This window comes from Hylaeus volcanicus, chromosome 6, assembly GCF_026283585.1.
Source record: "Hylaeus volcanicus isolate JK05 chromosome 6, UHH_iyHylVolc1.0_haploid, whole genome shotgun sequence".
NCBI lineage: Eukaryota > Metazoa > Arthropoda > Insecta > Hymenoptera > Colletidae > Hylaeus > Hylaeus volcanicus.
This window is the reverse complement of record NC_071981.1, coordinates 19,799,263-19,827,189: the sequence shown is the minus strand read 5'-3', so window position 1 is coordinate 19,827,189 and position 27,927 is coordinate 19,799,263. Positions and strand designations below refer to the sequence as shown.

The 27,927-nt window shown below is 41.2% G+C and overlaps 3 protein-coding genes and 1 long non-coding RNA gene across 7 annotated transcripts in view; 2 read left to right on the top strand and 2 right to left on the bottom strand.

Annotated features, from left to right (window-relative positions):
- The first annotated feature begins 1 nt into the window (after window position 1).
- Window positions 2-24,173, top strand: LOC128878131 (chitin synthase chs-2). Of its 4 annotated transcripts, XM_054126051.1 has the most exons (22): window positions 2-174; window positions 236-762; window positions 8,517-8,630; window positions 9,050-9,294; window positions 10,382-10,675; window positions 10,930-11,139; window positions 11,631-11,975; window positions 12,294-12,685; window positions 12,956-13,223; window positions 13,350-13,612; window positions 13,897-14,107; window positions 14,187-14,434; window positions 14,719-14,911; window positions 15,040-15,194; window positions 15,279-15,584; window positions 16,832-17,079; window positions 17,396-17,711; window positions 18,239-18,415; window positions 21,372-21,539; window positions 21,703-21,931; window positions 22,195-22,545; window positions 23,212-24,173. In XM_054126051.1, exons 3-21 carry the CDS (start codon window positions 8,518-8,520, stop codon window positions 22,512-22,514), a joined length of 4,701 nt encoding a protein of 1,566 aa, XP_053982026.1. In that variant the 5' UTR covers window positions 2-174; window positions 236-762; window position 8,517; the 3' UTR covers window positions 22,515-22,545; window positions 23,212-24,173. The 4 variants fall into 4 exon arrangements, with proteins under 4 accessions (XP_053982026.1, XP_053982025.1, XP_053982024.1 ...); XM_054126050.1 differs by lacking the exon at window positions 15,279-15,584 and adding an exon at window positions 16,117-16,422 and having other exon boundaries at window positions 2-762; XM_054126049.1 differs by having other exon boundaries at window positions 2-762.
- LOC128878133 (uncharacterized) lies at window positions 2,671-3,457 on the bottom strand. Its single transcript, XR_008457347.1, has 3 exons — window positions 3,330-3,457; window positions 2,943-3,209; window positions 2,671-2,848 (listed from the first exon to the last, which is right to left on the bottom strand). It is a non-coding gene; the product is annotated as an uncharacterized LOC128878133 (long non-coding RNA).
- Window positions 24,174-24,303: 130 nt separating the features above from the next.
- LOC128878132 (uncharacterized) lies at window positions 24,304-26,293 on the bottom strand. The gene is made up of 4 exons (XM_054126053.1): window positions 25,257-26,293; window positions 24,980-25,191; window positions 24,784-24,884; window positions 24,304-24,668 (listed from the first exon to the last, which is right to left on the bottom strand). The coding sequence occupies exons 1-4, from the start codon at window positions 25,450-25,452 to the stop codon at window positions 24,497-24,499; spliced, it is 681 nt and encodes a 226-aa protein (XP_053982028.1). The 5' UTR covers window positions 25,453-26,293; the 3' UTR covers window positions 24,304-24,496.
- Window positions 25,866-27,927, top strand: part of LOC128878553 (mucin-2-like) — a 10,850-nt gene continuing 8,788 nt past the window's right edge. Inside the window, exons 1-2 of the mRNA XM_054126840.1 lie at window positions 25,866-25,976; window positions 26,163-27,897. Coding sequence (XP_053982815.1) covers window positions 25,866-25,976; window positions 26,163-27,897 — 1,846 coding nt within the window. The remainder of the gene's footprint in view (window positions 25,977-26,162; window positions 27,898-27,927) is intronic.

The window sequence follows — 27,927 nt, the reverse complement described above, 5'->3', positions numbered from 1 at the left end:
ACTCGCTCGGGATTCCTCGACGATAGTTTCGAGTGACCACTGGCGAGTCGCAGTCTTCGGGGACCAAAAGTGTCAAAAACGTTCGCTTTCTCTCCTTCTAGAGCAAAAGGAATGAAAAAAACGCGAGTTTTCGCGGGGTGGAATTTCGCAACGAGGCCGAGTTCCGGGCAATAGGTTGGTCATTATTATACGTAACTCGGTCTGCTCGCAGCTTTGACATCAAAAATTGTTCAAGGGACACACGGTGTACGGAGGACAAAGCGAGAGGGACAGAGAAAAATCGCGAAGGGTAGGAAAGAGAAAAAGAGAGACTCGCTCTCTAGCTGTGTTGTGAAAGTTATACACGAGTGGAAGGCAAGAGGGGATCCTGGATCGCTTCTGGTACCTCTGGTAGATCGTGGCTAAGCCAGTCGCTGGTTCGCCGCTCACCTAAACGGCTTTCACCTGGCCGATTACGAAGATTCTTGGTCGTCGACCGCCTCGAATGATTCTGCTCTCCATCGAGTGTCTTTCGAGCGCGTGTACACGAAAAAACCGTGGTTACGTGGCCGATGATCAGTGACCGACCATAGCTCGGCATGTGACTCGTGTTCTCGTCGAGGAGATTTGTGTGTCCATGCAAGCAGAGGAGGAAGAAGGATTCGTGAACGGATCCGGTCTTCCGAAAACGATCCAGGAAGTGCACCTTTGATTTATCCTGCCGTGCCTAAACATCGTGTTTCGTTCCTGGTAGCTGGTGGAGGTCTCGCTCCCATCCAGCAGGTACGTCGCTTAATTATTTTCTTTTTAAGGATTCGCGAGCTGACAGCTGTGACACTGGTGTCTTTTGGATTTATCGCGGAAACTGAACTGGAAATGGGAAAGCGGTTACTCGTTAAATAACTAGCGAACGAAAACTGGACAATAAGATATGTCAGTTGCGACACGAGGGTGTTTTTAAGACTTACCGCGAGAATAGAATTTTAGAAGGCATATGCTAGATTTTTTTTTTTATGTTATCGGCAACGAAAGATTGTCAAACACAGTCTTCATCGCGGAGCAGTCTAATCAACAACGTTTCGACGTGTCGCATTAAGTCGTTCAGCTGTTCAAACGATCGAATTCCGATCGGATTGGAGTCGTTTCAAAGCAGTTGTTTCACCGAGGCGAATGTTCCTCCAACGTTACCGTTGACTTTCTATTGTGCATCGAAGCCACGAGGTTTCGTAATTTGGTGAATGATCTGATCGGCGCCGATAATCTCCCGCGCGATGACAGCTGTTTCACTTCTAAAGGAGAATCTATCGAAGCGTACAAGTCTCTCTAATCTATGAACAAATTTTTACAACGTTGAACATTCGAACCATTTGGGGCAACCAAGCATGCCTCCTTAAAAGCTATTTTTTATCAACTTTAACGATTGAAAATTTCTCTTTGGTGGCAAAAATATTCTTCGAACGTCTCAAATTGCTTGGGAAAAAATTTTAAATTTAAACGTCAAAGCACTTGTGATACAGTCATAACTTTTATTTCACCGCATTTCACAACTTTTTGTTTTACGTAGTTAATCAATTTACACGGTAAATCTCGAACACTGCAATAAAAACATTTGACCTGATGCGAACACGGAAGTTATAGGGTCGTTAGAACCGTCGATATGCAATTAAACAAAATTGTAATTAAGAGAAAAGAGAAACGTGATGGGGGACACGTCACCGACGATGAATGAAAATAACGACGCGGGAAGAAAATCGCGCCTCGGCGTCGCGTAGCATTCGAAATCGTTAGAAAACGCGACGAACCCGCTGATTGCTTCTATGACAGGGAAAAATGTACCCCTCCCCCCTGTGGTTCTCACCTTTCGCTGCCTAATAATGGGAATTGTGCGATTTCTATGTCAAGACGCAGTGGTTCGCGTTGCGCGGACACTTCATTGATCATTTTGCAAGACAACGCGTAAAGTTATAACGGTATTGCAAAAGATACGTGGGCGTGAGGTTGAAATTGGATATTCATTGGACAGCGTGACCATTGCTCGCGCTATTTCTTTCTTCTAACTTTCGTTGTCGTTTACCCTCTGTTGAATTAGAAATATTAAATTAGAGATATCAAAATATTAAATTTGTAGACATATTGGAACGATACATTTTAATACCGAAAAGGTATTCGAGAAGAGTACGATCATGTTTACCGCTAAACTAATACTAATACAATTAGAAAAGCACGGCACATACCGATCTCGGATAAACTGCTTATCTTTCGATGAAAAAGCATTTCCTCGTAATGACATTTTCTATTATCTTCTCCCAAGATATCTATCTAATAAGTGAGTCATTACGTTTCGAAGCAAAACTTTTATACTAATTAAATTCACGTGAAAAATGCGTTTCCTTTTTCTTCCGCGAGAGCAACAAAAAATAGACGTCGACCTGCATTTGTATAATCGGTATCGAGCTTTATCGATATTATCTCTTGCATCGAGTTGCCGTGATATCGAATAGATGTGGCAATTACAACCTCACGAATAGAATAGAGTAAAGTCTTACTTCTTATCGAGAGTCCATTTATCGACATCGAGGACACTCGTAGATCAAATTAAACATCGAAATTCCGTGTAAATATCATCGTCACGAGAGTGAATCATTACGAAGTGAAAATTAACAAAGAGAAATGATTCGTAATACTTAACGCTGCTTTACTATTCGTATTATTCTCAGCAAGTTGTAATGTACATAGATATCACCGACAGATGCAATGCATAGTTAACGTTGCTCGGATCTCGCACTGGGTAGGGACATCTCGATATCAAATTTCTGCTTCTATTTCTGTTGCGAGAAGCATGCTCTGGCTTTTGTAATTACGATGTTGTCTGAAAGCAAATCAAGGTAAACCAGATTAGAAAGGTAATTTGATATTCGTAAACATTCGCGTGACCTGTTTGATCATATATTAGAAGAGACTACCTGAAGGAGCAATTATTTAAACAAATGAAATAATCGCCAAATCCGGGAACAGTGGCTGATATCGCATCGACCTTCTTCTTGTACGCGTACTTTCGTCCTTCGTTGTCCGCCGTGTTCGTGCTTGCGTCTCGGTAATACTGGTCTTGCGTTATTTGTTTTTTGTGCAGCCACCTTTCGAATGGCTTCGATGTCTCACGTTGTATCGAGAAAGCGATCGGGGATGACAAAGTGATGCGAATCACGTCATGTGGGAATCACGCGGTACACCTAGAGACACGGTAACCCGTTACACTCTAGGATAAACGAGGAAGCACGGTGACGGATGTGAAGGAAATATGTCGATTCATAAATAAGTAACGATGCTCGTACGAAACCGGTTAAACGTACCCATGCGTCTTTGTACGAGCTCTCCCCGTCGAATCGATTCGAAATATCCTCCGAAGTAAGGTCATTCCTTTCTCCCTAGTCTTCTCGCGTTCTTCTGCGAAACTGTCTTCCTTTTCTTCGTTCCGTGATTCATCTGCGTTCCATGCCGCTGAAATTCTTGGCGATTCTGTCACTATGGATCGATCATTCTTCTTCCACCCGTGGGATACTTGGCCTAGACGAACTTAGTCTCCTTTACTTAGAGCAATCTAAATATTGATCTGATTATTGGTCTATTAATAGTTGATCGGAGAGATCGACGAAAAATAGTGGTTGCATAGAGACTATAAAATCTTTATAGAAGTAACGAATTCGCTCCTACGTCGCATAGAAAATGATCTCGACTGTATCTCGAGATATGCGTTTTGATACGGTTATAAAACGCTATTGTGAGCATTCGACCCGTTAAGTAGGTGTAACGCGACATTTCAATCACAGCCATTGGTGTCACTGCTACAAGGAAGCAGTACCGTTATCTCTTTCTGCCGAATAATCGAGGCACTCCGACAGCCTCGTGCAGCAACATCGAAAGAACAATACGCCAATCGATAGAACAGAAGCAGAGCTACGTTTCACGATCGATTCAATTTTAATCGTGTCGATTTACGATTGATGCGAGGAATGCACATTTTTTTTTACAAAATATTCACCGTGGAATCGAAGTGAAATTTCTTATTCGAGTCAGCCAAATACCATACTTGGAAACGGTAAACGAGGATATTAGGACAAATACGAATACCGAAAAGTTAACAGAAAGAAGGCGATTTTCGGTCGCTCACAATGTTCGAGAAATCGTTAAACGATGTCACGTACAACCACCGCTTTCTTTAACACGTACATGTATATACGGCCAGTCCCGTAAATATTCGTGCTCTCTATGTCTATTGAAGAAATTTGTTTAAATTAAATGGTAAGTTTGATGGTTCCCACTATCAACCATTTTTTTTATACGCGCTTTTTGATCTTCTCGTTGGTTAAATACTCCGATCAAATTTCAAAAATAGTTTCGAACCGAGAGAAACCAAAAGTTTTTGATGCTTGTCAAGGACTGCGATGGTAATATTTGCCAACGCAAGATCTCAAGAGTGGTTCTCTGGTAATGGTCGATGAGATGCCTTGCCCTGTTCCTTATTGCGATCCTTGTGTTGGTCTAGTACTTCTGAGAGTCTTCAAAGGCCGGCTTTAACAGGCTGCTTCACTTCCGTCTACTCCTACAATAAAACTTCCCCTATTGAGGTCTCATCTGTGTCGATTTGTGGGATTACACCTACGCTTCCTGTTCTTCGTGGCTCGATGTGGATGTTCCTTAAATACATCGGATTGGTCTCTCCAAAGCCCAAGTCTTGGCGATGAGGTCACCGAATGTATCAACAGTATCCTAGGGAATCTCGAATCCACGGTCAGGAAGAGATCGTACCGTGTCCAGTTGCACGGATTCCTGGCAGTTACGCGGCAACTCTCCAAATAATGCATGATTCCACGCGAGGAAGACATTTGGAGGGTTGCCCAAATCCTGCTTACCGCTAAACAGATCTGTAGGGAATAGACGGAACGGTATCAGCTCCTACAATTCGGGCTGTCTGGACCAACTGTTAAACACGAGGGTAGTTCCGCGATGATTTGGGTGGTTACGTCTTGGTATCGAGCTGACCCTCGTTATCGCGAATGGTTGCGTTACTGGCAACGAGTAGGTGGACTTTCTAGACGATCGGGTTCATATTATTGTCTGTCTATTGTTTTCCAACGTCTCGCTAGCTAGATAATATATACCAGAAAGTTCAGTCTCTGAGGGCACGAAGGAATCTTTGTTATCTTCCCTGGCCAGCATAGTTTCCTGATTTAAATATCATTGAATCTCTGGGAATAACTGATTTCCTCCTTCAACCTTTACCAACTTCACGGAAGAAAGTTGCGTGTCTTATTTAAAGAGTCGTATTAAAGGTAAACCGTAAAACAGTGCGTTTTATAGACGTTCGCATTACTTTATTCTTCTCCTGTATGTAAATTTAGCGGTCGGGTTTCATAGGTACTTCTCCCTTCGAATTGCAATACCTTGTCCGCAATATCTTAGCACATCTGAAAGCTTCGCCAATTATCAGTAGCGATAATCCCCACGGCGCGTTTTCTTCGCTAATACCTTCGACGTCCTTGTAGGTGGAGATCGTCGAAATAAAACTCGCTTTGCTTTTCTTTGTCTTTGGCGTCGCCGAAGCGAGACGCACAATATGCAAAGCTTCTCTGCATTAACGAAAGAAAACATCGCGTTTACCGTTGTAGAGTTCACGAATAACAAAGAAGCGGTGATTTAACGTGTATCGAAATTAATATTTCGATTAAGTCGCGAGATTAAATATCAAAACTTGACGCGATGGGCAATGGTAGGAGCATGGTGTGGGAAATGGTGTCCGTTTCGGATAGAATCGTTCCGAGGCGATTTGATACAAATATTCGTCGACCGAACGCCTGGATAAATATAGACAAGTAGGCGTGAAACTAGCCAAGCAAGCTGGACCGCGAGAGGTTTAAAGGATAGAGAGGAGAGCAAACAATTCCATGGTGGACAATGACTCATAGGACAACGGCCTTAAGACGACGAAAAGTGGTAGCCTAGGTAGTAGAAACATGGTAACACTCCACCGTCTCGAGCCCACGGGATTCTATAGCCGTGCTGGTGGCATTTATGCATACGAACGTAACTTATGGCCGAAATAAAACATGAGAAGAATAGACCGCACGGAGCCTGATAAGCACGGCGTAAACATTTTCTCGTATTTTTGCACATTTCCTAAGGGATCCTTGACGATGCCTCGCCACTCCAAGGACGATTCCTTGTGTACTGGGTTGAAGGGAACGTTCTGGTAACATATGGACGGTGTAACTTCAAATTAAAGTCCTCGAGCCTCCATTACTTTGCTATTTTATATTCCCAATGCCTTTTGCGGATTTCGCTGTTCGTGCGATAGTTCCGTTTCCATCGCGTTTTAACGTTGCATAGCGGTGGAAGAACGTAAGTTCATTTCTAGGTATAAACTCCGTAGATTTTGATGACAAATAATTTTGTAAAAAGTTTCTACTTTCGAGTCATTCCTAGTTTATTTTGCTTTGCGAAGAACGAATTCTAAATGTGTCCGTGAGTAGATAATATTTGACACTTTGAACCCTTCCGTCCAACACGGTAGAAGCATTCAACAAGTCGACGAAACTTTGGCGACGTCGCGTGGCGAGAGCTCGGCTTCACACGGAAACCGAGCAGTTTCTATTTTCTAAGACGGGAAAACGGAGAAGTGAATGTGAACCGGAGCGCAGTTGCTCGATTTTATTCGTTGTGTAACGACGCGATTATTCGAGCACGCGAATTCAATATTAGTTGCAACCCAGTTACTTCGCTCGGCGGTGGAAACACGGCTGAACAATCAGAGACCGCTAATGAGAATTACGGAGAACGAAAGTCAAGCGTTAGGAAGAGAAATGTATCGCTGATAATAATAAACATGACTGACAGCGCTATTAGCGAAACGGTGAATTGAGTGAAAGGTTTCTTATGTTGTTAGGTTTCGCGAATAAATACTGCAGTAAATAAAGCCTATACAGTCTGTCCCATAATAAGTATTCGTATCCTTTATACTTATATTTATTATATTAAAAATTTGTCTAATTTAAATGAATGATTTATGTTTCTAAATAAATTTGTAATTGTAAATACATACACGTGGGAAGTTTATTCGTGGAGCACCATCGGGCCCCTACCAATTCCCTAACAGCCTGGAGTTAATTCGGTCGTTAATTCCTGGAGTCTCACGAGCAACCCTGAGACGTTAACTTGGTTCATTTTTTCTCGACTTTGTGGAAAACACGCGAGGCAAACAAGGGTGAGGTGGAAGGTGTGTCCATGGATCGGACAGTGGATGCAAGGAGCGCAGTGAACGGTGCCGAGGGGGTGAACCCGAGGAATAAACGAATCCGTGACGTGGCTCGAAGGCAGCAACCGACACGGCGAGTTGCAGTGGACGTCCTTGCTATGTTATCTTTCACAGTTCGTTCCCTTTCACTTTCAGTGTCCAGGAACCAGAAAGCCCAGACCTCCGCGAACAAAGATACGCCTCCACCTTCGCGTTGTCCATGCCAGATTGAAACGCCGCGACGAACACAGCTCTCTTCTCCGCCTTCTCCTTCATTCTGCCCTATTTCGTCGCTTAATAGTCGGCCTGGTCTCCGCCAGCCTCGATAATTAGATATCACGGAAATAGGACGACTGGGTGCACCTGTTGACCGACGCCTGTACCGCGCGGCTCGACTTTCAATCGCATCTCCATGTTTCATCGACAAATATCGTCTAACATATGCAGTGCTTTATCGCGGACGTATTTGAAACGTCATTCGTTGAAAGGGGAGCCCTTCTTTTAAACGAACTTACTTTATTTAAATACAGTGTTTAGACGGTTGAAATTTATTAAAAAATTTGTTTGAATTCGATATAAAAGAAACGACATTACTTTCCAGTCTACCTAATACTTACAGAATGAAAAAATAGCACAGAAACCTGCTGCCCGCGCACGACTACGCGTTCGTTCCACTTTCGATGAATCTCTAATTAATTTAGAACGAAAGTTGACGCTTGCGAGTTGGAAGCTCGAATTAAATGTGAAAGTAGCCGATAGTAGTATATTGTTTTGGATTTAAATATCGAAGACATGTATGGCAAATGCACCGACTGTCTTTGTGTTTAATTTTGCCACCAGTTAATGGGAGAGGAAAGCATGTCGCAATTACGTTACGAGCGAACGCCAGGCAAGACTGATTTTTTCCACGAAATGTGCGATGGTGGTTACCCTATGGAAACCAGTCGCGAGGCTCGCCGATCGGTGACAAATGTAGAAAGCTGGCTGCCAACTGATCCGTTACGTAGCGTTTACTCCATCGATGGAACTTTTTTCCCGAGAATTAAACTTTATGACCGTCCATCGATTTTATCGTCGAAAGTAGTGCCTTCGCGCGGTAATTTATCATTTTCAGGCAGGATCGTTCGATCGATTGTTACCTATTACGGGCATGCAATCAAATTGTCTATTTTATAATATAAATCGGTATTCAAAGAAGTTCACAGTGACGACGTAACTTTTTTTTATAACGTCATATCCCTTTTCGCAGAATGTCCAAAAATCAGCCACAAAATGGAATGCTACCGGGCGATGCAGTGGTAGCTGGTGCAGATGACTTTTCAGACGGCGAGAGCACACCACTAAGTCAGGACTATGGCGAAAGGTATGTGGCAAATCTATCCTTGCAAAGCGTCCACGGTATTCGCAAACATTGTCCGACGTTTTGTTCTTAAAGCGAAAAGCGTACGAGGCATGGCCGTTCTTTGTGCTGGCCGTACCGCCTCGCATTCCAAGATGTGTGAAACGTAAAAACCGTTCGAGCCCACTTTTTTTCTGTTACGTTCTTTTAAAATACGCAATTAAACGACGAGACTCGAATTTAAATTTCCTTATTATTTCGTTGAATCATTTTATTTTGTTTGTTTTATAATTATTGTCTATCTCGTCTAAAATGAGGAATTGAATGGCCAAATTGAAATACGGCAATTGAGATTTTAATTAATTTTTTAATTAGTTATTGATTTCGGTTGCAAATTGGAACGTTTCGTTACGTCCCTGACGTTTAATTGTACATGGTTTCAGTCAAAGGATGGTGGTGGAAACAAAAGGGTGGGATGTGTTCCGAAATCCACCCCCAAAAATCGACTCGGGTTCGATGGCCAATCAAAGATGCCTGGAGGTGACGGTACAGATAACTAAGGTCATCGTTTACCTCTTAGTTTTTGTGATAGTGCTAGGAAGCGGTGTAGTTGCCAAAGGAACAATTCTATTCATGACATCACAGCTCAAAGCTGATCGAAAGATCGACTACTGCAATAGGCAGTTAGGTAAGTAATTGTACGCCTATTGGCACCAGAGATATTTAAATAGAAACGAAACCACTACACGAACACGTAAATGGATCGAAAGGAGCACATTTGAACAACGGAGTGGATAAAGTAATCGGGGTAAATGAAAAAATGAAATATGCGGAAGGAATAAATTGATGTATCCTATTATGGAAAAATCGAGTACACGATGCCGATGGCGCTTATCTTTCCTCGTTTCCCTCGAAGAGAAACGTGCGTCGCGTCGGTAAAATAAATGAACTTTCATTCCAGTGATTGCTAAACAGCAACGCGTTCGTTTTAATTAAATTATCCGTGTATCATCGTGTATACCTGCTTTGTTATGTTCGATCTACGTTTAATTTCAAATTGAAACGCGACGAGGGATTCCGTACTTAAATGTAATTCCATTCAGCGAACGAACGATTACCGAAATTGGATTTTTATCGGGGGAAAGAAAATGATTGTACAATGTAACGTAAGGTAAGGTAAAAAGTGGATCGTGCTCATGACATAGTTATGAAGCGTTTTGCCGCCAACACAATATCCTACAGCCTACAATGCACTCGAAGGAGAGAAAGTACGTGGAAACAAGTCGAAACACTCTCGTACATGCAAATGTACGCTCTAGAAAATTGCTCGATCCTATATCATGGAAGTTAAATTTTGTAACGGAGTATACTGTTCCGATCTGTTCTTACGAGCACTCTTTCTGATTATTCGTGACACTGTTACATTACAAAACGAAAGATCATTCTCGTCGATGAGCAACGCGGTCTTCGTCGATTGCATGCGCGGTGCTGGATGATAGCATACTTTTCAGATTAGAAATGCTTGTAACTAAGAAGAGCATCGAACTCGTATTCTAAGAATCGCTTTTAATCTTCTAGCCATTCGGTGAACTATTTATTTGGCGGGCTTGAGTTCAATATTTTTCAATTTTTGTGAAAGGGCACACAGCGCCTCTCGATACGTTTTGCCAGTTCATACAAAGAACACTTTACCGAATTTATATCCAGGCATTGTGGCGGTAAACTAAAGTAAAAATGGATGAAACACTGTTATAGCTCTCAATCTTTCTTTTCAGGCCGGGACAAGCAATTCGTAGTCACGTTACCAGAAGAAGAGAGGATAGCGTGGATCTGGTGTATAATAATCGCGTTCGCAGTGCCCGAATTCGGCACGTTGATTCGCAGCCTTCGAATATGTATCTTCAAGTCTTGGAAGAAGCCACCGATTTCTCATTTCCTTCTCGTGTTTCTCATGGAGACCTTCCACGTGGTCGGTCTGGCTCTAATGTTTATGGCAGTGCTTCCCGATTTGGACGTCGTTCAAGGCGCGATGCTGACGAACTGCGTGTGCTTCGTACCTGGATTGCTAGGTAAGGAACGCAATTTTATGATTAATACTTGAAGATACAGTTCTTAATAAATTGCTCGTAAACGTAAAGTGACGTGGCGAAATAATTGTCGCGTTACTGGTTCGACGAAGTCGTACAGTACAAATTGCTTTAATAAACATAGAGAGTGCGAATACTTATGGGACTGACTGTAGGTGTTGTATACATTTTAACAAATTAAATTATGAAACGAAGATACGAAGTACAAGGATACAATAACAGTTCATTTCTTTAAGGGCTCCTTTCCCGCAATAAAAATAAAGAAGAATCGAAGAGATTCGTCCTGGTGCTGATCGATATTGCTGCACTGGCTGCTCAAGGAACGAGTTTCGTCCTTTGGCCATTGCTGGACAGTTCTAAACCTTCGTTGTGGCTCATAGGACCAGCTCTGTTTCTAGTTTCCTGTGGCTGGTGGGAGAATTACGTTTCTATGCAAAGCCCCATTGGTAAGTAACGTTATCACGATGAATGACCACAAAAAAGCAGTCGTCATCCGTGGAAACAACGCGAAGGTGAATACTTGGTGGTCGTAATGGAAATTACAGGAAAGTTATAGAACTCTCATCGAAGTTTTGAGCGTCTTCAAACTTGAATAAATCTTAAGAAACCCAAGAACAAAACTACCTCGAGCATTTCTTTTCGTCTGAAATAGGTTTCGCGATGGATCGAATGACTTGGTAAAAAGTTTACCATTTTCATCTTACTACGTTAACGTTTCGTGACTTCATTGAGAGTTGAAATTTTCGCAGCATTGTGTAGACTCTTTGTCAAGATTGGTAGATTCTCCCTTTCGAGAAAAAGGAAGCCAGTTTTTTTTAACCATGGTCGATTTAATAGCATTCGTGCTCTAAGTTAAAAAAACGACGAAAAATTGTTACATAGAACCTCAAAAATATTTCTTTCATATAGCGAAGATTACCAGTGCTTTTCTCTCCAGGATTCGTTCGGTCTTTGGGCAGAGTGAAGAAAGAACTGAGACTTACTCGATATTTCACCTATTTGTTCGTGTCGGCCTGGAAGATCGTAGGATTCTTCATCAGCGCTTTACTCATACTTTACGTAAAGGGAGAAACCGTGGGACATTTGTTCACGATGCTGAGCAGCGCATTTGGAAACCATAAGATCATGGTATCGAAGATACGACCAGACTCCTCCAGTAGGATCACCGACATCTCCGACGTGATCGAAATCGGTGATAAAATACCCATAGACGCAAGCGTGAACACGCCTATATACGTCCTACTATTGCAAATATTCGGCGCTTATTTCGCATATATTTTTGGTAAGTAGCATGTAAATAGCCCTTTAATTACTTACGTTTTGTCGTCGCGCAACAGCTCATTACTTCGCCATAGCTTAGAGCCACGATCAACCAGTTCACCATCACTCAAATAGATCTAGTTCGTTGAATATGTTGCTTTTATTAGGATGATTTTAATTAATATGTTGCTTGTACTGATTTTCGAGTACACGTGTTAGTAAGTATATACGCGTTAATTCGGATGAAATTAACTCAACGACTCAAAAATCAGTTTGTAATGTAGATATCGATTAAGAATGTACGGAAGTATAAAGCAATACCATGTTTCGCATCTTTCAGGTAAATTCGCTTGCAAGATTCTGATACAAGGATTTAGTTACGCCTTCCCTGTAAATCTGACGATACCAGTATCGATCTCATTCTTGATTGCCGCCTGTGGTTTGCGAAATGGTGATCCTTGCATTTTCCACGGCACTTTTCCTGATTATCTATTCTACGAGTCGCCGCCGCCATATTTCCTCAACGATTTTGTGTCGAAGCAATACGCTTGGGTGTGGTTGCTCTGGCTATTATCTCAAACATGGATTACTTTGCATGTCTGGACTCCAAAATGCGAACGTCTGGCCGCTACGGAGAAGCTTTTCGTCGTTCCCATGTACAATTCTCTGCTAATCGATCAATCAATGGGGCTGAACAGAAAACGGGACGATCAACCGGAGGTGAAGGTCGAGGTACGTAGAATCTTGATAAAAACGTCACGTCTGCTCCAATTTTAGTTGATTTAATCGATGATAAAAGAGAAAAACAAATATACCTGAAATAGCGTGATTTATTGAAATTGGGCCAGACTGACGAATGCTGAAATAGAGCAGCGGATTCGTTAGAACTCGAAACGATTAATCACTGCACCGAGTGGCTCATTGCGATAATCATGGACAAAGAAAATAAGAAAATTGCGATTGTCTATATGTAACAACGTCTGCGGTGTTTGTGCCGGTCAGGATCTGGCGGAAATAGAAAAAGAAAAAGGAGATGGAGATTACGAGACTATATACGAGCAAACGGACGCTACAACGACACCCCCGTCGGCTGTAAAAAGCAGCGATCACGTAACCAGAATCTATGCCTGCGCGACGATGTGGCACGAGAACAAGGAGGAAATGATGGAATTTTTAAAAAGTATCTTGCGTCTCGACGAGGACCAGTGCGCTAGACGCGTCGCGCAAAAATATTTAAAGGTCGTCGACCCGGACTACTATGAATTTGAAAGTAAGTCGGCTTCCCTTCGAGTAATTCGCATTGACACGAAGAATCGATCTTGATCAAATATTTTTTTAAACGTTTACATTGACAACGTTTTCTTACCAAAAGTGCTACGTGACTTTCTTTTTCTAGCTCACATTTTCTTCGACGACGCGTTCGAGTTAGCGGATCACGACGAGAACGAGTCGCAGGTGAACAGGTTCGTTAAACTATTAGTCGGCACTTTGGACGAGGCTGCGTCGGACGTCCATCAGACGAGAATGCACGTGAGAGCACCGAAAAAGTACCCGACTCCTTATGGTGGTCGACTGGTTTGGACACTTCCTGGAAAAACAAAAATGATCGCTCATCTGAAGGACAAGAGCAAGATCCGTCACAGGAAACGTTGGAGTCAGGTAAAGCTTTGCTATTACTTGTTAACGCTAAACTTACCACGACCGGTCATGGTACCGTTTTCAAATTTTTTATATGTAGTTCTTATATGCTATATATGTATTGTATTGTCTCATGCGGACTTTTCACTCAACTTGTTGCGTTCGCATCTTGTTACGACTATAGCGTACGCGAATCGCGTTAAAAGGGACACAGCGAAGTAGCTGTTTTGCTACCTCGAGCAACCCTGCTGCAACACTCTGACACATGATTAATGAAATGCATAATGAATTTTTCTTTTCCTCAGGTTATGTACATGTATTACTTGCTCGGACACAGATTGATGGAGTTGCCGATTAGCGTAGATCGCAAGGAAGTGATCGCGGAGAACACTTATTTGCTTACTCTCGACGGTGATATCGATTTCCAACCAGCCGCCGTGAAATTGCTCGTAGATCTGATGAAGAAGAACAAGAACCTCGGAGCGGCCTGCGGTCGCATCCACCCTGTTGGTTCCGGTGAGTCTCGTCGAATAAGTCACGGGTAAACGCGGGGTGATATCATCGCTGATACGCTTTTCCTTTTTGATTGCCTCAGGACCCATGGTGTGGTATCAGATGTTCGAGTACGCGATCGGTCATTGGCTGCAAAAAGCAACCGAGCACATGATCGGTTGTGTACTTTGCAGCCCCGGTTGCTTCTCGCTCTTCAGAGGGAAAGCTTTGATGGATGACAATGTGATGAAGAAGTATACCACGAGATCCGACGAGGCCAGGCATTACGTTCAGTACGATCAGGGCGAGGACAGATGGCTTTGCACGCTGCTTCTGCAACGAGGCTACAGGGTACGTACTTTGGGAAGTGCAAACTAATATTGTTCGACTTTAACAGTTGACGCTTCTAATCAATTTTAATTTAATCGGTCAGTATCAGTATCAGTATTTATTTTAAGTGAAAACCACTGTCACCCGTATATGGTTGACGCGGCGAGCAACGTGTTGTCCTGATAAGACGCTCTTGAAATATAAAATAAAGCACTTTTCGTGCGAATTTCATTCTCTTCGTGGAAGAGATATAATACGAATGGACGTTCACTGAATGTTCAGAACATTTTCATTAAATGTTACAGGTGGAGTATTCCGCGGCCAGCGACGCTTATACTCACGCGCCCGAGGGTTTCAATGAATTTTATAATCAACGTCGCCGATGGGTACCTTCCACCATAGCGAACATTATGGACCTTTTAGTGGACGCAAAAAGGACGATTAAAATTAACGATAACATTTCACTTCCCTATATCTCCTATCAGATCTTGCTCATGGGTTAGTTGAATATTCATTACCTCAAACCGAGTCCGACTGAGGTCAACGGTTATACCATTTGGACCGAATTAAGATCAGTTTCTGGTGTGTTCTGACACTCTTTAAACATCGCACATTTATCCTTCCAGGCGGTACTATTTTAGGACCAGGTACGATCTTCCTTATGTTGGTGGGTGCCTTCGTGGCTGCCTTCAAAATCGACAACTGGACCAGCTTCTACTACAACATTATCCCTATTCTACTTTTTATGATAATATGTTTCACGTGTAAGGCTAACATTCAGGTAAGTTCATCTGATCCGGGAAGTCGATTCCACTACGAACCGTTTGCTTTAAGTGACTGTTTCTTGGACGTCCTTGTCTTTCAGCTTCTGTGCGCGCAAATATTGTCAACAGGATACGCGATGATAATGATGGCAGTGATAGTAGGTACGGCTCTTCAGCTCGGAGAGGACGGTATCGGATCGCCCTCCGCCATATTCTTGATATCACTGTCCAGTTCGTTCTTCATAGCAGCCTGTTTGCATCCCCAAGAATTTTGGTGTATCGTCCCTGGAATAATTTATCTCCTCTCGATCCCCTCCATGTACCTGCTCCTGATTCTTTACTCCATCATAAATTTGAATGTCGTCTCATGGGGCACCCGCGAGGTCCAAGTGAAAAAGACCAAAAAGGTTCGTTTCTCGATAGTCATCGTTTTCACTTTACTTTTTGTTTTCGCTTCGCCTTGATTCTTGGCAAATTTGTGAAATTAATTTGGGAATGTCGTCGAGGGACTAGAATTTCTGGTTGCTTCGCTAAACAGGGATAGAAGGTGTGTGGTGGAAGAAGCGCGACATAGGCGTTTAGGTGATTCCCGAAGATAACATGTGCTTCGTCACGGTTTTGTACCTAACTCGGAATATAGCTTTCTTGTTTGCAAATGTACGTTACGCTTTTCTCGCAAGGAATTCATGCAAATGATACATCGAGGATTACAGTCGACCTGCGCTTTAGCTTCTTCGAACGATATTATCGATTTCGGCTCTTCGTATTTTCGTATTTTATACCATAAAGAAGCTTTTTTGTTGATAGTTTCTTTAATTCGCGTCAGCGGTCGCTAATGTGTTAAATATTCCTGATGTATCATTTCTACGCGATTGATCGAACGAATTGCATGCTGCGTTAACGCTAATGGCAGTATTAACATTAACAACGATGTAATAGGTTTTCATGGCTGAAGCGATCAGCACCGTGTATGGCATGGTAATGGTCGCAGTCATCGTTGGTATCGCGATAAGCATTACAGAGGACGGAGTCTTTTCGCCATCCGCGTTGTTTCTAATGATGCTGATAGGCCAGGTGTTGATAACTGGGTTACTTCACCCCGGAGAACTGAACTGCCTAATATACAGCTTCGTCTATTTCGTAACAGTTCCTTCGATGTACGTGCTGCTTATTATTTACGCAGTCTGTAACCTGAATGATATTACGTGGGGCACGAGGGAAGTACGGACAAAGAAAACCGCTGCGGTAATTACCTGCATTATTAACCGACTAATCGATCCGTTACGAGTCTTTCCTTTCACTCCCTTCTAAGGAGACCATTCTTCGAGGGAGTAGATTCATTAATAATTTCGTACCGTCGAATGACAGTGACGAATTATTTTACGAAGAATATTTTACTATGCAACTGAATTATTGTTGCAACGGAATATTGGAGAAATTATTTAATTAAGAAAAGTGGTCACCATTGGAAGATGATCGTAGACATTAAAGGATCTGCTTAGATTTGGAATCGCGTCACTTACCCCGATGCTTACTATGACTAATAAATCTGTAATTAACATTGGAATTATTGGAAGTCATTTATAACGATTTAACTCCTTTTCACTCCTACCGATAACAAGAGCACTTGGTATTTTACTCGTTGAATTAACAGGAACTTGAACAAGAGAAACGGGAAGCCGAGGAAGCGAAGAGAAAAGCGAAGCAAAAGTCTTTGTTAGGATTTCTCCAAAATGGCGTTGGCTCGAACGACGACGAAGAAGGGTCTATAGAGATCTCCTTGGCAGGATTGTTCAAATGCATGTTTTGCACTCATGGCCAGACTTCCAACGAGAAACAGCAATTGGTGGCAATCGCTGAATCACTGGATCTTCTCGGGAAACGTTTGGAAACCATGGAAAGGTTGTTGGATTAAAATTGATTCGATCATCGCGTCGCGTTACATAAAGTTACTGAAGTTCGATGCGACTTCTATTTATGGAAGACTACACAAATATACTCAACTGACCGGTTTTATGTCCAATACCTAGATCAAGTCACGCTTAAATGTCACATATTTCTCAGCTCGGTCACTACAAGTGTAGAAAGTAACACAGATATTGCGACACGTTCGTTTTAATTTCTTGGATTCATATGAATCGCGTAACCGAATATAACGATAATATGATTTTATTTTTAAACGTTAAAGACGACATTAATTGCATTTTAATGTTTCCAGGGTTCTGGATCCGCATGGACACGCAAGTTCGCGTCGACGGGCGTCCTCGGTGGGCTCTCGAACTGCTGATCATCTGGGCGCCATCGGCGAGGAACCTGCCGAGGATCAAGGATGCCATAGCGATACAGAAACTGTGACTAGTCAGAATACAGAAGGCAATCATGAGGTTAGCACTTTCGTCAGCCGCCCTTACTGGCTGAGCGATGAAGGATTGAAGAAAGGTGAAATCGATGTCCTGTCCCTTCAAGAGGAACAGTTCTGGAAGGATCTCTTGGAGAAGTATCTGTACCCTATAGACGAGGACAAAGCGGAGAAGGTAAATACGTTTATTGAAAAGTTTCTCTGTACAATCGTGACAGGTATTATTGCATTCAGTTTTTGTCCTGAACAATTTGAATTCGATAGAGTTGCTAAATATAATCGATACGTTTAAAGAGGTTTAAATGCTACAGTATTTCTTCTTGAGAAATTAATAGTAGATATAATTTTTTTTAAAATTGATAGATATTCTTTCGAAATTGATGATAAAATAAAAATTGAGATAGTGCCATCGGGATAATTGATGTATGTTACTTCGAAGATCCGCAATTAAACGATCGTCGTTCTGTTAATTATCGCGTTTCTAAATTAATTTCGAGAAACTTGTAGTTGAAACGAACTCTTTGTTGAAAAACTAACCGTTATCCTTCTCTGAACTATATTTTTGATCATCGTACGATACGAGGAGAGTTTTCGAGAAATGATATTGTCGTGGAAATAAAAGATTGATCAGAAATGAAAAGAAGGAAATTTACAGCAAAATAGTCAAATAAAAGAATAATCGATCCATGCTGCTTGCATCAGGCACGAATCGCCAAAGATCTAAAGGACCTACGAGACCAGAGCGTGTTCGCGTTTTTTATGATGAATGCCCTCTTCGTCCTGATCGTCTTTCTGCTGCAATTAAACAAAGACTTGTTGCACGTGAAGTGGCCTTGCGGTATCAAGACAAACATCACCTATGACGAAGCCACGCAGGAGGTAAAGACCGCTCCGTCCATGTCGAGTCATCCAACTCCTTAAATTTCATCCACCCGAAAGCTTCACCGTCGACGAACCATTTTATTCTTATGGCTTATGGCTGGGTTCTGGTTTGTTGGGCGACGAAGTAAATCGCTAACGTGTATTATTGGAAATAAAAGTTTCGCATCGTGATTTATTCGTTTTCAAACCATGAACACGTGGTTTTAGAATTAAAGTGATAGTTTACAAGAAAAGGTAGGTAACTGATATGTCACTTGAAATTTAAAAAAAAAAAAAAACAGTAACTTACGCTACAGTCATTCCGATACAAACAAATCAGAACCCTGCTTGAATCGCGTGCTTCTGTTGTACGTTTTAATCGCCTTTGGAGAATTTAGATATTAAATGCGTCCCACGACTATGCCCTAGGAGAGGATCCTTCGAGGAGTTCGTGGATCAACGACTGATTGGACGGAGCGTAATTTTTTACATAATTGCTAACGTGTGTTCTTTTTTCTTCCTTGTCCCACGACAGGCTCGTATTGCTGCTGACCTGATCGAGCTGCGAAACAAGAGCGTGTTCGCGTTTTTTATGTTCAATGCGTTGTTCGTTTTGATCGTATTCTTGCTACAGCTGAACAAAGATCAGCTTCACGTTGTCTGGCCCCTTGGCGAAAAGACGAATATCACCTTCGTTGAAGAGACCTCGGAGGTAACTGGTATTTCCAAAAGAGATCTGAGAAACAAAGATCCTGTCTCGCTAACGCGCAGTGTTTTAAGAGAGCTGTCTGATCGCGAAAACTGTATTCACGCATCAAAAATCGAAAATTAATTATCGTTGTATGATTAATTTAGTTGTGATATTAATTTATTTCTATTTTTACAGAAATCGAGGACGATTCGATACTTGAAACTCGATACTCGTTAGATTGCTTGTAGTGTAGATAGTATAGGTTGGTCTTCATTTAAACAAACTTGTTTCAAACGATAAAGCAGATCCAAGCCGAACTTGGATTCCATCTTTCGATCGAGAAGAAATATTCGTTAGATTTCTGTGTACATGATACCCTGTGTAAATAAATTTCATATACGAAGAACATTCTAATTAAGCATATAGGAATTTAACGAAACCAGGAAATAGAATAGATAATAGAAAATGATAAAAATTGTAGGTTTTTCGTGGTTAGATTGCTATTTTAAAATACTGTGCGATGCCTCGGGAGACTAACAACTCCGTGTGCTCCGCTACTCACGCATTTCCTCTTCTTAATTTTTTATTCGTCGTTTAATTTCTACTTATAATGACGGCCAACCGAAACCGAAGGATTGCATCTAATAAAAACGACGGAATCTGCTAATTAGCTCGTTGTACCGGTATCCCACCTAACCATTTATTTGCTGAACAAGCGTACCATTGTTGAGTTACTCAAACTATTCCTAATTCTTTTAAATTATCTATCACTTTGTAATCTCTACAAAGTTATTCTCCATTCTACATTTCGACTCTTCGAAAATAGAGTGAAAATAAAATCATTTTTTTTCCCACTCGCTAAATCATTCGAAGAACTGTTTTATTCAAACGATACGTGTTCATAGTGAGCACCGGAGCACATTGGAAAATGGTACCCGGTGATAAATGTTGCACTTACTGGGACATGTCTGTGTCTTGTCAATAACGTGGATCATCGGCACGTGGCAAATTACCATTAACATGTTTGCACAGGTCCGCTCGGAGAGAATGGAACGTGGGACGAAACCAAGTATCCGACTAGAAATTAGTTCACCTAGTCACAAATAACATTGGCGCCTTTTTAGTCAGAGATGGGCAAAATTTAAATGTTTAATTTCATAATAAAAATTCTACCATTTACCTAACGTGTACTGAATGAGTACTTAACATTTTAATCGTTCCACGAACATTCGATCTAAATAAGAATTTTGTCCATCTCTGTTTTTAATTGAGATTCTCGATTCTTCCCGATCCATTGTTTTTAGAATGGAACGATACTCGCATCATAGTATTGTACTTTAACTAACATTAACCAGTGGAAGTCTAGAGAACAGGCATGGAAAGTGTACAGATTTTGCAAACTAACGAAGAGCTCAAACGCTTAGAAATTATTTTATAATCGCGTTACTTTTTTCTCCGACAACTGTTCTCTTGGTTTCCCGTACCCAGTAGATCTCTCGTGGCCCAAGAGTTTCAAAATTTGGGTTAGAAGTTCAGTTTATAGTTTTCAATTCGTGGTAGCACGTGCACAGGTTACGGGTCACGAAAGAATCGAGACTCAGAAGGCATCCTGAAACCATGTCCCGTCTTCCGCTCACCTGCCTGAATACGAACGAGGGAGAATTGTCATGCAGGTTTACGTTTTACGTTCTTATGTGTCTAATTCTGATAATGCACTGCTAGGGTATGACAGCAGTGGAGCACCACTAACAAGTTACTGTCGTCATCAGTCGATGTAACTAAACGGTGGCTTGTACGAGTAATACATATGTGTTTAAACAAAATTATTGTCACAGAACTGTGCCCTGTTCGTGTAGACAAACAGTTTATCGAAGAAAAGAAGCGTAAACTAAATAAATAAACGAACTTCACTTTGCTCTCCGATGGCCGCAGTGGAAGAAGTATCAATGACGCGATGAATGACTTCAAAAGTTCATAAAGCTTCGTTGAAACTATTGTTACACACGAACAGGACGACTATTGTTATTTCATTGGGTATCATCCAGTGCAGGGTATTTCGCGAACGAAAGCGAAGCCGAGAACTTTGAAGAGTCGTTTAACGTGCTGTACAAACATCCTATGCATGTTGATGGAATGAAATAACAATGAAATATGTACTGGAATCAATAACCATACGTGAATCATTTCATATGTTACCTCCCTCTTTCTCTATCAGTTTCTAAATTTGTCGCACGCTCGGACTCATTCGTCAACGTTTGCTAACAATTGACCCACGTCCCATAGGTACACATTACGAAGGAGTACCTACAACTCGAGCCAATCGGTCTAGTCTTCGTGTTCTTCTTCGCTCTGATATTGGTTATTCAATTCACCGCGATGTTGTTTCATCGATTTGGCACGTTCGCCCATATCCTGGCCAGCACCAGCTTGGATTGGTACTGCTGCAAGAAGGTATGAAAAATGTAGTCTTCCATTAACCCTTTCCACTCCTATGTCGAGTGTGACTCGACATCATTTTTTTTTTTTTATCTCGGGAGCTCCTTAGTTGCGTAATTACCGAGTAATCGATTACGAAAGCAAACTTCACCGTTACTTTTCCTATTTGTTGCATCAGACCAAGGATTTGTCAGAGGAAGCCCTGCTTTCGAAACACGCCGTGGAAATAGTTAGGGATTTGCAGAGATTAGACGGAATGGAGGGCGATTACGAGGAGGGCAGCGGCAGCGGCCCTGGAAGGAGAAAAACTATAAGAAACCTCGAAAAGAGCCGAAGGAAAACGCAGGCAATCAATACGCTCGATGTCGCGTTCAGGCAGAGATTCTTCAGCATGTCCGAGGGCAACGGTACGTAATAAAGCTTTGTTCACTGCTCGTTCGCGCAAACTGACAGTCGAAAGGGTGCAATGTAGGGGAAGGCATTTGATCTAGGCGAAAGAATATCTCCTTTTCAACGCGTTCATCGCCGACATCCGACGATCTTTGGCAACCTTTCATGTCACGAGCCAGGATACTCGAGATAAACTCTCTTCGATTTTTAGAAAGAGTATCTTTGATAAATTTCACTTTTTCAATGAAACAGACCTTATTCCTCGAACTTTGAAACGCAGGTTTGCCGAGGAACATGTCGACGAGACGTTCCGCGAAGGCTTTCAAGGCTTTCGAGGGCCGCAGGAACAGCATCATAGCGATGAGACGAAAGTCGCAGATGCAGACTCTAGGAGCGAATAATATTTACGGAGTGGCGGGCAATCCTCTTGGAATTCAAGGACGTCCTTCGAGAAGTAGTCAGATATCCGTCAAGGATGTCTTTGAGGGACACGGGGGCCACGTGAATGTCGCGTATCAACAGGATGAGAATACTGGAAGCAGCCTCAGACTTCACAATCTTGGTCAGAGTACGTGGAGGGAAGCCAACACTAACATCTGATCGGATAGCGTGTAACAACGTATGAGTTCTAGTAAGTTTCGTCTACTTTTCCTTACTATAACTTCAGTATTGTCGATTAATTAACGAGGTCTTCTCGATGAAAATGAGCATCTTTAAGTATCGTGAAACCAATGAAGCTTCACCTTTGAGCCCCCAGCATAGATAGGCTTCCGGGAGCTTCTTATAACTTTTCAAAACCATAGAATTTTAAACGTAAAGAGAACAAAAACTAGCATTCATTTATGTTATCTTTAATCAAGAGTATAATCTACATCGGATATTATTTTCATTATCAAAACTTTTCCAATCCAAACAAGTTTGCAATCCGACTTAAAATTTCTACCTGGAGTTACTCAGCTTCCAAAGAGTATCAAAAACGAATGCAATCTGGTACTGCAGCGTTTGAAAATATCTTTCACCTGCTTGTGACGTAAAATTTCTATTTACATTTATTCAGATTTTTATGGATACCAAAGGCGAGCGCAGCTGACACAGCTGCTTTGGAAAATATTTTCTGTCGCCATTTTATTATTCGTCAGCTTCGGCGAACACCTTTTCTATCGATTAAAGCTGACAAATGGAAATGTGATTTTTTTTTCTTAGTTTAAAGTGCGATGAAATCATTAGGAATGTACATTTCTAGTATATAAAATTAACGCAGATTTCGATAAATTAAGGACGGGTAATTTTTCAGCAGAAGAGCAACGCTGGCCACCTTCCTCGTGCGATGACATCCGGAAGACTACGCGACTAATGGTCGCAGCTGGCCTAGTTACGCTAAGAATAGTGGAATCGATGGATTCCATCTAAATTTCGTCACGTATTCCAGCGCTTCCTATAGCAGTTATTCGTTAAACCGATGTATGTTGTGAGAGTGGTTAGAAAAATACGAAAAAGACTGCCTTCGCGTAGAATAATTTATTGTGGAATGAATGGAATAGTTCCGCCTTTAAACTCTTTTTCTTTTCTTTTTTAAGTACTTTTTCCTAAACGATAATAATAATTATTACACTACTACTAATAATAATAGCAACAACGAAAAGAGAAGTTGGTTAGCGACCAATTATACCTACGTACTATTAAACTCTGAGAGTTTAAACATCAGCGAATCGAATTCGAAACGTTTGAAATTTGGAAAAGTTAAAGTTAGTCTTTTTTTTTTCTACTCGTGACTAGACATTTAAGATAAACGAACTGACCGGTGAATAGTAATATTTCGTAGAACGACTACCGTGCGATAGATGACGGTTTAACCCCTTTATGCTCACAGTATTATTTTCTATACAAAATAGTTTCAGACAATTGTTGCGTGGTTTCCTTTCAAGGATTATTCTTCAAAAATTTCATTCTTCAAGAAAAGCCACCTTATCGATGCAGACACGAAGGGGTTAAAAGTAGGGTAATTACTGTAGACGATAACGCGTAATACCCTTGTTAACTGGTAACGTATCAGCGAGCACACATTATCACTCACGTGTGACAGTTATCGCAACGACGACGCTTACATTTGTTTTTGCTCCTCTGAACGTGATACAGCCGTTATATATTTAATCGATAGACGTCTTTTGTACATAACGCGTGCGTACGTGCAAAACGAATTGCAGAAAAATTGTGCTGACTGGGAACGAAATAAAGTTGATACCATCAGCACTCAACAACGAGTGTGCTTCGATTAATTCTTCGCCTGATTAGTCGAAGATCATCCCTTGGCTCAATGACAAACCGTTTCGTGAAAATTCGACCATTCGACCGCTGTTCTTTATTTATGGCATATTTGTAGTTTTATTCGTAGATTTTAATTTATATTCCTTTGCCATAGCTATAATATTGTATATCTAGCGAGAAACTGTCTAACTGTTTCCTTTAATTCAGGCGACACGAGAAAATGTATCAAACATAACTTGAATAGTTTCGAGATGCGAATATAGCACAAGGAGAATTTTATCTCATCAAAAGTTTCGCAGTGGGAAGTTTCAGAACGTTCAAGTTTGTCGGAGTGCTTCCGTCATGTATATCACGTAAGCTGCCATCATGTAATCGTTAATCGTGCGACGTAACGACCAACCTTGGTAGAATCCTTCGGGGGGTAGCGTCCACGTCGTCAAAAGGTAAGGATAATTCGCAACGAATGCGTAATTGTTACCTACGGAATATCTGAAATACTTATAAATTTACATTGCCAAGCATTTAGAAATTGTTCTAGAAAAAATGACACTTTTAGTATTTTAAAATATAAACCATTCTCCCTGTAAGATATGGTCACACCTACGCGAAGAGTCCACTGATGAGGACCCTGATAAAAATAGTGCATCTAGGTGCCTGCAATAGCATTCGAGCCACAATATTTTCAGACCGTGGAACATCAGTTCCCTAGAACCACAACACAAAAGTATATTTTAGCTCTCGAATTATATTACTCATATTATTTTTATACGAATCATAATTTAAACCGCCTTAAAACGTACCTGTAATTGCGCCTCTTTCAACTTGTATAATTTGAAGATATCAAGGAGTGATAAGCTAGTAATAATACAGGCACCGAGGAGATAGTATCCATGATGACAGTATATAGAGTAAAGTAAAGCGGCCATGCTAAAAATTCCAAATAGCTCGTCTACACTGTTGAGCCTTCCCTTATTCCTTTTTTCCTCGAGCTCGATAATCACGGGATCGAAAACTGAAATAATAGAAACAATGTCGTTAATACGATAACGTGAAATGCGTAAATTGCGCGTGACTTACCGTACTGTTTAATAAATAGTTTATATACGAGAACGAACACGGATCGCGTGCTGATCATCACGATACCGCTGCAGGCGCATACAAAATGGGGAATAAATTGTTGATACTGATCGTAAGAGTGTTTTATCAGACTATAGATGCAGGATCCACATGTTAGTAATAAATACGAGCACGATGAAATTGATTCTAATAACATATCATCGCTTTTATCACAAAATAAGAATAAAAACAGAGGCCAGTCACAACAAAATATTTCTTATTTATCCAACAATCGATATTCAGCATATTAAGAAACAAAATTTTAATTCTAGCTCCATTAACCTACGCAATCGGTGTGAATAGTTCACTGACATGTTAAAACGTGATATTGTTTAGCAACGTTTCGATACCTAACGATACTATCGCTATTAAATTATCGATGTCTCGAAACGTCGATCGAATTGAAACGTGATGAAATGTCTTTTACGTGACAGTTCTGTTGACACGATGCGTCGAAATAAATTTGATAAGCATGCGTTAGGAAAGTGCGAGACTAACTACGAACGTCCGTGATATGACGCTATGCAAAATATATTCCTTCTTGTGTTTTGTAAGTTGATTTGGATGTACATGGTAATAGCAACGGGCAATATCAATGTAACAGTCAATACTACCGAGGGCACTATCAACAATTCTATGTACCGTAACAGTTTCAATAATATTGCAGCGGAATGTACCACTGTGAGTATGAGCAGAGCTTACAATATATACAAGCACTGCAATTAGCAATCTATTCGATAAATAATATCAGTTATAACTTAAGTAGAAATACTATGTACATTAACGTTCATAACCAATTGCTGCTAGAGTTAACGATACAATTGCGGTTTAATTGTTAGTATCACTAAGTAATGTTGTATATTATAGAAAGTTAATTTTTATACTACGGGAACAGCGATAATACTAGAAGAGGATAATTATTTGCAACGGAGAATGTTCCCAGCAACAGAATGTACCGATCTGTCCGCGATCCTTGAACAGTTGCGTAACAAGATAACTGTACAGAACAATAAGAAGTCAGTACAAGACAAATTATACAAAAATGACTTAGCTTCCGTTTGTATCGAAGAGACGCCATTTTCCTCGAAGAATAATATCCCTGCCAGGGACCGCGAGGTCAGTTATCCTTATCCTTTCACAGATTATATTCAGCCACATTTCTGTTTCGATTATCCATCCACGAACATTTATAACAAACCACGCCATCGACTCGTCAGGAATTTAAAGTCGATAACCAATTATTACGAAATCAATTTGAGACACAATCGCAGAAAATCGAAGAGAGCAAGAAGAACGTCGAACTTATTCTTTCGTGGTAAGAAGAGAAGATCGAGCGGAAATATTTTAGCGAATAGGAATCCTACGATGCAACGTTATTGGAACGGTACCGTTTTATTGCCGAGGTTGTTAAAAGTGTCGTGTTTGTTAGACAATGTAAGTAGTACTATCCAATACTCGTCGAATTCCACAAATAAAACTTTAGGTGTTCGTCAAATTTTACGATTGAAACCGATTACTAAACGAGGCACTACTGCTATTAAGAAGAAAAGAAAAAGAACGGACATAGAAGCGACTAGTGAAACGTATACTCCTGGAATAGAGAAAACTGCATATGTAGGCGCACTTGACATGCTCTTTACAACTGGCACGCCAGATATCGAATCTCAGCTACAAACTTATGATACCGATTACCAACATGAAATAGATACTCTACAGACAACACTGAGTTGGTTGGACCAAGTAGCTAGTATATCTCAGCCTTCGAGCACGTCAGAGCCTGAAGAATACACGGAAATGATCGAAACTACAGACGAACTTCATGAAAAACAATACGAAGATGATTATGAAGAAGAATACGATGAGTATGAGCAAAAAGCAACTCGATCGTCACCTGCATGGTACGAATACAAGGATGAGACCTTCACTACCGAATCAAGAATTGAAACAACCGTGCCTCTATTGGCAACAATACCACCAGAGACGACAGTACCAACGACTACCACAATTTCGACTCCATCAACAACAGAATCTACCATGAAAGAAATAATAACAACTACTGTAGCCACACCTGCTGTAATTACTGTGACAACAGAAGCAACTAGTGGAGACACTACGTTAGAACAACATACAACTAAGCTTGCAGAAACAATTGTAGTACAGCCCATTACTGACGAGGTGATTACGACTACCGTAACGATACCAATGACGTCGATAATCACAACAAAAACATCGATCTCGGTAACGACTTTGGAGCCCATAGTCACGAGCACAATAGCAGCTACGACCACAACAGAAACTACTACCACAGAAACAACTACTCCGCAGACCATCGTTGAAGAAACAACTACGACCCAAACTAGTATCCCTGCAACAATTACAGCTATGACTACAACAGAAGAAATAACTACGTGGGGAGTTAGCACGCAAGAAACAGTTCCAACTATAACAGAAACGTCTGCCGTAACAACAGCGACAGTCGTTGAAGCTATTTTGGAAAGCACTACAACTACAGCTGCACCAACTATCACTGAAGAACTGACTACAAGTGGTACAACAACATTAACCTCAATGTCAACAACAACGGAAACTGAACCTGCAACTAGTAGCACAGTGGCAATGACAACTACAGTAG